We start from the raw sequence: 10,662 nt of genomic DNA on the forward strand, positions 1-10,662 counted from the left end.
TATACACGAGTGTGCAGCGGGGGAACCTGGTTCAGTCCCCGGTGTCTCCGCCTTGTGTCCTTGGGCAAGTCACTTTATCTCCCTGTGCCTCTTTCACCTAAAGACTAGATTGTAAGCTCTGCGGGCAGGGACTGTGTCTGTAACAATCCTGTGTGCAGCGTACCGCGCGCTATATACTGTCATTGTGACGCTTTGTGTCCCATTGGGAGAAAAGCGCTATATGAAATAATGTTATATTAAATAAAGTTATGATAAGCATAATACATACGCATATTACATACACATAATATACACCTGTTAAATACTCAGATCATATATCCATATTATATGTACACATTAAATACCAATACTATATTATACACACACACATTATATATGCATACTACATATTCATATCATATACATTTATTATATACATGTAGCCGGGTCCCCCTTGCGTCCCCATTCCCCCCTAACCTCCAATGCGGCTCGGGGAAGCGGGAGGCTACTGTTAGGTGCCAGCAGCATTGCGGGGGCCTTCTCCGGCGCAGCGGGAGCTTCGGAGCTCCGTGGTGGACGCCGGTACGGGACGCTGCCATCTTTGTTGCTGTGCATGCGCAGAAGACAAGTTGCGCATGCGTATAGAGCCCAGAGGTCGCGGCGGCCATTTGAGACCGGTGCGCAAGCGCAGACACACCAAAGAAGCGGTGGCCATCTTGAAGGAGGCTCTGTGGGGGAACTACACATCCCAGCAGCCTTAAGGGCTGCAGATCAAGTGGTGCAGCACAGACAATAGGGCTGCAGCATTCACGAGCAGTGCAGAGTTAGGTTTGATGTGAATCAGCCTAGACGCCAGTTGGAGCAGGGATGCAGGAAGAGAAGGTAGTGTCCAGGGAGCTGTGCTCCGCTGGACTAGGCCAGATCTCCCCTAGGTCCCAGCTAGGCCCCGATTCCCCACAGGTTGTGGCTACTGCAGGGAAGGCCCATAGATAGGGAAGCTGCCCCCAGTAGCTGTATAGAGAGTGTCAGTACGCTGGTGACGGACGCCACGCGGTGTGCTTGGCATGCGGTTTGGGACCAGACCCAGGCCTATGTATCAGAGACTCTTATGGTGAGACCGGTGACTGATCCATTGACTGACCTGACTGATCCATTTCCAGGCGGTGACACCTGGGTACAGGAGTGCCCAGGGAGGTATCAACACGTGCACCAATGGTCCACAGGGGTAGCGCTACTCCCTACAATTTTGGGTGGGGGCTGACATTGGGGAAGGACACTTGGGATACAGGTGCCACCGCACCCCACATAGTGTGGGGATACTCCCCGAGGTTCATATTGTGTGTATTGTGTTGCATATTTGTTTAGCGGTGTTAATGTGTTCAGTAAATATTCCTTTATGGTACCAAGCGTGTTTATTTATTGCTGTATTGTCTTGGGAGGGGCTATTCTACTGTGTGAGAATCCTTCCCAGGTGGAGGCGCTGCGTTATAGTGAACAAGGTCACCCCAGGCTCCCTTCAGAGGAGGATCAGGCCTCCTGTTAGCCACTCAGGTAACGGCAGCGCAGGTACTTTCCCTCGCTAACAGAGAAGCCCAATGCTACATCCAACATGACAGAAATACACAGTAAAATACTTATATATTCTCTTGAAATAGGGTAATTTAGTTTAACCCTTTGGCCAAAGCGTTGTAAGCTTGCGAGACAAGACAAGGCAGACACCTGTTCGCAAGTCCTAACACTACCAGATAAAATACTAATATACCTCTATTAGGATTAAAATTCTCATTTACCTCTATTAGGAGGGAGAAAGACCACAGTGGGTCTATATCCAGCAGAATGAAAGGACCTACTAACTAGGGAAGTGGGGAGGGGCTTAACACCTGGGAAGGAGGAGCCACTAACCTCCACCAGCTGGAACAGCTGAGAATGGGTTAACAACACACAGAACCCCAGCAAGCTCTTTTTGGAAACCTCATGAGCCCCCACAAAATATATATATGTATATAAGTGTCAAAATGGAGTGCTATTGGGCGTGGCATATGTATACAAGTTTCCCTAGCTACATACACATGCTACACATTCCTATTGTATACAGGTATTATATACTGCTGCGACCAGCTTTAATCTAACGTTTACCCGTCTTGTCCCGCGGCTTGGCGACGAACTTGACCGTGCGCCAGCCGCATCTTGCCGCATCTTCCCCGCATCCTTTCCCTCCTTCCCCGACCTCTGGCTCTGCTCTGCCCCTCTTCTCCGGGTCCCCTGGGGTCCCCCTCTGCTCCCACATCCCCCTTACCCCGCCACCACCTTCGGGTGAACCCTGGGCACGCGCGCCATGCGCGCACGCTCCCTGGCACTCGTGACCGCGCATCAGTGACGCGCGGCATGCGGCGGGACCCAGCCACGTCTGGACGGGGATTGCGGTGGCGGCCGCTGTAGACTTAGCTCGGCCGCCACTGTACACATATAATACTTATGTTACAGTCATGAGGTCATTTGACGACGCGACTTCGCATTGCCGCGGCGTCATTTGATGCTGTGGTTCAGAAGGAGAAGGAAGGCGGCAGCAAGGAGGCGTCTGCAAAAGCTAAGTGACTTCCCACCAGGCCCGAGAGCGCGGCAAAAGTACTGTATAAAGGGGCGGACATTTTTGCCGCCTCCAAATTTTAGCCAGTGAAATTTGCCACTGCATACAACACTACCCCCCCCCCCCCCCCCCAAATACATACCACACATACGGAGAGACGACCCTGGCACGGGAGAGGCCGGCCCGGCAGGAGGCCCGCAGAAGCTGGAGAGAGCCGAGGCCCGACGGCAACCAGAGGCTGTCTGACCGAGACCAACTTCTAGCGTCGGCCGGGTCCCCACAGCCACCAGGCCCGGGACACTTGTCCTGGCGCTCCCCCCCCTTGTCGGCGGCCCTGCCCACAATGATTTGCATCTACAGCAGCAAGGCATTGTGGGGCATGACTTTGGAAGCTCCCGCAGTGAGTGACAGCTATAACCCCCAAGCTGCCTGCACACACTGAGAGCAGTTTCCAGTGTCCCCCCCCCCCCCCCTCCCGCGCTCAGAACACTGTACTGCATGGGATTGGTCACACAGGTTTCTTATCATTAGTTTGATGAGTCGGGAATAAGATTTATTAATTAGGGGTTCACATATCTTCTAGCAGGGGGAGCACAGTGTAATAAAAGGTTCATCCCAGCTGTTCCCCAGATGACAGAAATACCCATATTACACACACATAATTGTCACGCCTGTATGCCCGCAGACCTGGCCAGACCCCAGTACTGAGGTGGGAAGGGTATTGCCACGCACTCACAGCAGTGAGGGTGCTCCCGGAGTGTGGTATGGCTTTGCCGGGCCTGTTGAAAGATGGTTAGCGATACTTGCAACGCCTTGGGAGTACAGAGTAAGAGTAGTGGTGTCCGTGCGCCAGTGTCCAGGGATCCAGAAGTCAGAGTCGTCAAGTTCGTAAGCCAAAGTCCAGGGGTCACAGAGGTCAGCAAGGTAGAGTTCGTAAGCAGGGTTCAAGGGCAACAGAGAGCAGAGTAGTCCAGGACGAGCAGGAGTCAAACAAGGGAAATCCAGGGATACGCAGGAGCAGGAACAAAGCTGGAACACAGAGGAGAGCCAAGCATAGGACTGCACACACAGAGATAACAAGAACTATGCAGAGCAATGAGAGAAAGGACAGACAGGGGTTATAAAGGAGGGAACACCAATAGGAGAGAGAGGAGGAGCAGAGGGTGAAGTGGGAGACAGCAGGGATAGGTGAGGAGGAGACAGGTGAGCCAGTGAGAAAGATCTCCTGCAGGGCATGAGAGGAGGAGCCAGGAGGTTGAGAAAACCTAGAAGAGACGCGTGTGCGCGTGCCCTCTGTAATTCTAGAGTGCGCGCGCACAGGCTGCATCACGAGGCGCACGGAGCGCCTCGGCGCGGGGACACCCGCTGAGGATGAGGGAGGAACGGAGGGGAAAGCCGCCGGAGGTAAGGGGGCAGGAGTAGAGACCGAGGGGGGCTGTGAGCAGGGAACGCTAAAGCAGGGGGCCGGGGACCGAGTGGGTGCGCGAGCCTTGCGGGGAGTGCGCACTGGCGCCGGGATAGCGTCAGAGGCTGCCGGAGCAGGACAGGTGTGGGTAAAGGAAGGGAGGCTAGCAGGGGAAGGATCAGAGAGGGTAGCCAAGCGTGGGACGTCAGGGACACATGAAGGGGAAGGAATCTCCTGAACCGTCACAATAATATATTATATTATTACTATAAGATCAAACCATTCCTTCCAAGTAAAACCTGTGCCCATCCCTCTAATTTATGAGATATTACAAAGCTGCTGGGGACGCTCCCAGTTTTATAAAAGTGCTTTCTTTCTTTTGAACCTGTTATTAGTCGTATTTAGCAAAAAACATACCTGACCTAACCTGTTCTGTGCTGTGGGTGAGGTGGGGAGGGGTGTCTGTGCAGTGGGGGAGGGCGAGAGGGGTGTCTGTGCTGTGGGGGTAAGGGGGGTGTCTGTGCTGTGGGGGAGGGGGAGGGGGGTGTCTGTGCTGTGGGGGAGGGGGAGAGGGGTGTCTGTGCTGTGGGGGTAAGGGGGGTGTCTGTGCTGTGGGGGAGGGGATGGGGGTGTCTGTGCTGTGGGGGAGGCGAGAGGGGTGTTTGAGCTGTGGGGGAGGGGAGAGGGGGTCTGTGCAGTGTGGGTGGGGGGTGTCTGTGGGGGAGGGGAAGGGGGTGTCTGTGCTGTGGGGTAGACGTGGGTGTCTGTGCTGTGGGGGAGGAGAGGGGTAGGGGTGTCTGTGCAGTGGGGGAGGGGGTGTCTGTGCTGTGGGGGTGGGGCGTGTCTGTGCTGTGGGGGAGCGGGGGTGTCTGTGCTGTGGGGGAGCGGGGGTGTCTGTGCTGTGGGGGTGGGGGGTGTCTGTGCTGTGGCGGAGGGGGTGTCTGTGCTGTGGGGGAGGGGGTTGTCTGTGCTGTGGGGAGGCGGGGGTGTCTGTGCAGTGGGGGAGGGGGAGAGGGGTGTCTGTGCTGTGGGGGTAAGGGGGTGTCTGTGCTGTGGGGGAGGGGGAGGGGGGTGTCTGTGCTGTGGGGGAGGGGGAGAGGGGTGTCTGTGCTGTGGGGGTAAGGGTGGTGTCTGTGCTGTGGGGGAGGGGAGAGGGGTGTTTGAGCTGTGGGGGAGGGGAGAGGGGGTCTGTGCAGTGGGGGTGGGGGGTGTCTGTGGGGGAGGGGAAGGGGGTGTCTGTGCTGTGGGGTAGACGTGGGTGTCTGTGCAGTGGGGGTGGGGGGTGTCTGTGGGGGAGGGGAAGGGGGTGTCTGTGCTGTGGGGTAGACGTGGGTGTCTGTGCTGTGGGGGAGGAGAGGGGTAGGGGTGTCTGTGCAGTGGGGGAGGGGGTGTCTGTGCTGTGGGGGTGGGGGGTGTCTGTGCTGTGGGGGAGGGGGGTGTCTGTGCTGTGGGGGAAGGGGTGTCTGTGCTGTGGGGAGGCGGGGGTGTCTGTGCTGTGGGGGAGGGGGGTGTCTGTGCTGTGGGGAGGCGGGGGTGTCAGTGCTGTGGGGGAGGGGGGTGTCTGTGCTGTGGGGAGGCGGGGGTTTCTGTGCTGTGGGGGAGGCGGGGTGTCTGTGCTGTGGGGGAGGGGGTGTCTGTGCTGTGGGGAGGCGGGGGTGTCTGTGCTGTGGGGAGGCGGGGGTGTCTGTGCTGTGGGGGAGGCGGGGGTGTCTGTGCTGTGGGGGAGGGGGTGTCTGTGCTTTGGGGAGGCGGGGGTGTCTGTGCTGTGGGGGAGGGGGGGGGTCTGTGCTGTGGGGGAGGGGGGTGTCAGTGCTGTGGGGAGGTGGGGGTGTCTGTGCTGTGGGGGAGGGGGGTGTCTGTGCTGTGGGGGAGCGGGTGTCTGTGCTGTGGGGCAGGGGGTGTCTGTGCTGTGGGGAGGCGGGGGTGTCTGTGCTGTGGGGGAGGGGGTGTCAGTGCTGTGGGGAGGCGGGGCTGTCTGTGCTGTGGGGGAGGGGGTGTCTGTGCTGTGGGGGATGGGGGGTGTCTGTGCTGTGGGGGAGGGGGTGTCTGTGCTGTGGGGGAGGGGGTGTCAGTGCTGTGGGGAGGCGGGGTGTCTGTGCTGTGGGGGAGGGGATGTCTGTGCTGTGGGGAGGCGGGGGTGTCTGTGATGGAGTTAGTAGCACATGCAGCACATTCCTTCATTACAGAAGTTGCCCTGCGTCCTTGTCGCCTAACTCAGGGCTTCTCAACTCCAGTCCTCAAGACGCCCAACCAGTCAGGTTTTCAGGATATTCCTGATTCAGCACAGGTGGCTCAATTGGTCCCTGCTTCAGCACAGGTGGCTCAATCAGTCGAAGACTGAGCCACTGATTGGGCCACCTGTGCTGAAGCTGGGATCGCCTTAAACCCTGACTTGTTGGGGGGCTTGAGGACTAGAGTTGAGCCCCCCTGGCCTAACTGAAAAGATTGGGTATGGGGGTCACCCACCTACTATAATGATTTAAGATTTGGAAAGGTGCTAGCACAGCTAGGACGGGGATCTGGGCACCTATTCCGGAAGGAACGAAAGGCCAGGGGCCCGCAACAGTCTAAATTAGCAAAATTGTCAGAAACGGCTATCAATTTGAATAGAGAAAGAAAGATGTATTATGCAGAGAGCTGTACATACCCCGCATTAACGTACGCAGTGGGACCGGAGCATGTATGTAACACAGGCATACCCCGCATTAACGTACGCAATGGGACCGGAGCATGTATGTAACACAGGCATACCCCGCATTAACGTACGCAATGGGACAGGAGCACGTATGTAACACAGGCATACCCCGCATTAACGTACACAATGGGACCGGAGCATGTATGTAACACAGGCATACCCCGCATTAACGTACGCAATGGGACCGGAGCATGTAAGTAACACAAGCATACCCCGCATTAACGTACGCAATCGGACCGGAGCATGTATGTAACACAGGCATACCCAGCATTAACGTGCGCAATGGGACCGGAGCATGTATGTAACACAGGCATACCCCGCATTAACGTGCGCAATGGGACCGGAGCATGTATATAACACAGGCATACCCCGCATTAACGTACGCAATGGGACCGGAGCACGTACGCAATGGGACCGGAGCATGTATGTAACACAGGCATACCCCGCATTAACGTACGCAATGGGACCGGAGCATGTATGTAACACAGGCATACCCCGCATTAACATACTGTACGCAATGGGACCGGAGCATGTATGTAACACAGGCATACCCCGCATTAACGTACGCAATGGGACCGGAGCATGTATGTAACACAGGCATACCCCGCATTAACGTATGCAATGGGAACGGAGTATGTATGTAACACAGGCATACCCCGCATTAACGTACGCAATGGGACCGGAGCACGTATGTAACTATGTAACACAGGCATACACCGCATTAACATACGCAATGGGACCGGAGCACGTATGTAACTATGTAACTACAGGCATACCCCGCATTAACGTACACAATGGGACCGGAGCATGTATGTAACACAGGCATACCCCGCATTAACGTACGCAATGGGACTGGAGCATGTATGTAACACAGGCATACCCCGCATTAACGTACGCAATGGGACCGGAGTATGTATGTAACACAGGCATACCCCGCAATAACGTACGCAATGGGACCGGAGCATGTATGTAACTACGTAACACAGGCATACCCCGCATTAACATACACAATGGGACCGGAGCATGTATGTAACACAGGCATACCGCGCATTAACGTACGCAATGGGACCGGACCATGTATGTAACACAGACATACCCCGCATTAACGTACGCAATGGGACCGGAGCATGTAACTATGTAACACAAGCATACCCCGCATTAACGTACGCAATGGGACCGGAGCATGTATGTAACACAGGCATACCCCGCATTAACGTACGCAATGGGACCGGAGCATGTATGTAACACAGGCATACCGCGCATTAACGTACGCAATGGGACCGGAAGAATGTAACTATATAACACAAGCATACCCCGCATTAACGTACGCAATGGGACCGGAGCATGTATGTAACACAGGCATACCCCGCATTAACGTACGCAATGGGAGCGGAGCATGTATGTAACACAGGCATACCCCGCATTAACGTACGCAATGGGACCGGAGCATGTATGTAAAGTGAAAATGTACTTAAAGTGAAGCACTACCTTTTCCCCACTTATCGATGCATATTCTGTCCTGCAGTCGTCATATACGTGCATAACTGATGTAAATAACGCATGTGTAACAGGCTCTATAGTCTCCCCGCTTGCGCACAGCTTCGGTACAGGTAGGGAGCTGGTATTGCTGTTCAGGACGTGCTGACTGGCGCATGCGCGAGCTGCCGTTTGCCTATTGGGCGATATGTCCTTACTCGTGAGGGTACTTAAAGTGAGTGTCCTTAAACCGGGGTATGCCTGTATATACAGAATTGCAGCGCGAGGATACAGGTTATCCTTTGTCAGGAGAGAAAAAAGTCACGTAGCAGGTTCGCCCTCATTGGCTGAACCTGCTCAAGGGACACAGATGTCCCGCTACAGTAGCGCGAAATTCAATTTTTCTTGTGTCGGCAAAATGTCGCTGCACTGCACAGCGCTGCGCACACTTGAGGAACTACCATAGGCAATCAGGTAGGAGTCCTTGAAGTGCGCACGGACGCAAGCGCGCACATGTAGCGCCGCCGCCACCGTCAGCTCAGTCTTAGATCGGAAAGGGAAATCGCTGTGCTTGCTGTAATTAGCCCGTAATAAACATTATGCAGTGATCTGTCTAGAGGTGAATCATGTCAGATTGGTCATAATTGTTTGTTTAATGATTTTAGTGAAAACAGGATGAGACAGAGACAGAGAGAGTGGGGGAGAGAAAGTGAGAGGGGAGTGAGGGGGAGAGAGAAACAAGCAGGGACAGACAGGAGAGATTTGTCAAAATGATCCGCAGAATTCCGGGTAATGGAATTTAATCGTTTCTCTCCCATCCCTAACATTGAGCCTGTGCGGTGTGCAGTCATAGTATGGGAATGGCCGTATCAGCAATGGTAGCTGTTTAATTAAAGTCAAGACAGATAACGGAGGTAAGAGAGGAATACCTGCAAAGTGCATCATGTTCCAACACAATCTGGTGTCTCAGCTCAACCAGAGCCAGGCACTTCCCCGTGTCACCACTAGGGACACTGCAGCAGTTTCATTAGGGTGGATCATTGCAATCATCCCCTTACAGGGAAAACACTGATATGACAAAATCTCTGCACCTGTGATACAGCGCATGTCGTGTACGCCCTGCATGCCCATGTGGGAAATTACACATGAAAACAAAGGACTGTGGGCCTCATGCAGTAAGCCCCGATAAGGCTTTTTCGGCATTTTATAGCCATTTTTTTCCTTCCAGATTCAGTAAGCGCCGATAAGTGGGAATTATCTGCAACTTTTCCTCCGAAAAAAAAGTTATCGGAAGCCGGCTGCCGATAAGCCACTTATCGGCACTTTTTGAACCCGGCTGAATTCAGTAAGCCCCGATCAGCTTTTCGGTGCTGGTCGGCACCCCAGATTGGAGATTTTATGGCCAATCCAGCCTGCCAACTAAAGTTGGCAACTTGCTGGAGGAGAAGCATCGGTAAGGGCGACACTTAGAAAAAATCAGCCCTTTTTCGTGCCTGTGATTGATGCCGGGGGTCTCCGGAGCTGATACCCGCACCGGACCCCCCCGGCATGCATCCGAGGCAGGAAAAAGGCATTTAAAGGCCACTTCATTAACTTAGCGGCTAACCGTTAAGGCAATGAAGGGGTTAACCCACCGTGCCAGCTTTATTGTGGGTAGCGGGGATGGGTGAAGGGGGTATTTGGCCCTGGGTGTGAGTTTAGGACGTGCGGGGGGCTTGCGGGGGCACTTAACCCCTTCACAACCGTAGCGGTCATGAAGGGGTTAAGGCCTCCCGCTACCCACCCGCAAGCCCTAAAAAAACACCGTTGGGGCTAATACCCCCTTCACCCACCCCCACTACCCACAATAATAAAAAATATACACACCAGCCCCACACTAACTAAATAAATATATATATATATATATATATATATATATATATATATATATATATATATATATATATATATATGACCCCAACAACACCTATACCCCCCTAACATACAGTATAGTAATGGGCACAATGACTATTATCCACAAATGGATAGTAGTGAATGTGCCCATTTTAAATACATACACAGCAATAAAGACATTAAATACATATAGCACTCACCCATGTCCGGCTGCCACGATTAAGGCCATCCTCCTCTTCATCCTGCCCATGCCCCATCCGCTTCTGCAAAACAGACACAAGAATTAAAACATTCAAAGTAATGTCCCCTAACCCCTTAATCACCATTTATTTATAAAATATTTTACCAGGAAGTAATACATTGAGAGTTACCTCTCGTTTTCAAGTTTGTCCTGGGCACAGAGTAAAACAAAATAATACATGGTTACAAATACAGTTACATAAATGAACAAGGTATACATTATATACAAGACATTCCATGCACAGTTAAAGAAAATATATATTATGAGCGTATGAAACAGTTACAGACCAGATTAAAGTGTGAGACAGCCTTAGATTTGAAAGAACTTAAGCTGGTGGTGGATATGAGAGTCTCTGGTAGGTTGTTCCAGTTGTGGGGTGCACGGAA

General features: G+C 53.4%; 1 protein-coding gene across 1 annotated transcript in view; it reads right to left on the reverse strand.

Annotated features, from left to right (window-relative positions):
• LOC142504017 (putative ferric-chelate reductase 1) overlaps positions 1 to 10,295 on the reverse strand; it is a 69,575-nt gene extending 59,280 nt beyond the window's left edge. The window contains exon 1 of the mRNA XM_075617114.1: positions 10,236 to 10,295. Within this exon, the coding sequence (XP_075473229.1) occupies positions 10,236 to 10,292 (57 nt within the window). The 5' untranslated portion in view covers positions 10,293 to 10,295. The remainder of the gene's footprint in view (positions 1 to 10,235) is intronic.
• Positions 10,296 to 10,662: the final 367 nt, after the last annotated feature.

This window comes from Ascaphus truei, chromosome 10 (genome assembly GCF_040206685.1).
Source record: "Ascaphus truei isolate aAscTru1 chromosome 10, aAscTru1.hap1, whole genome shotgun sequence".
Lineage (NCBI taxonomy): Eukaryota > Metazoa > Chordata > Amphibia > Anura > Ascaphidae > Ascaphus > Ascaphus truei.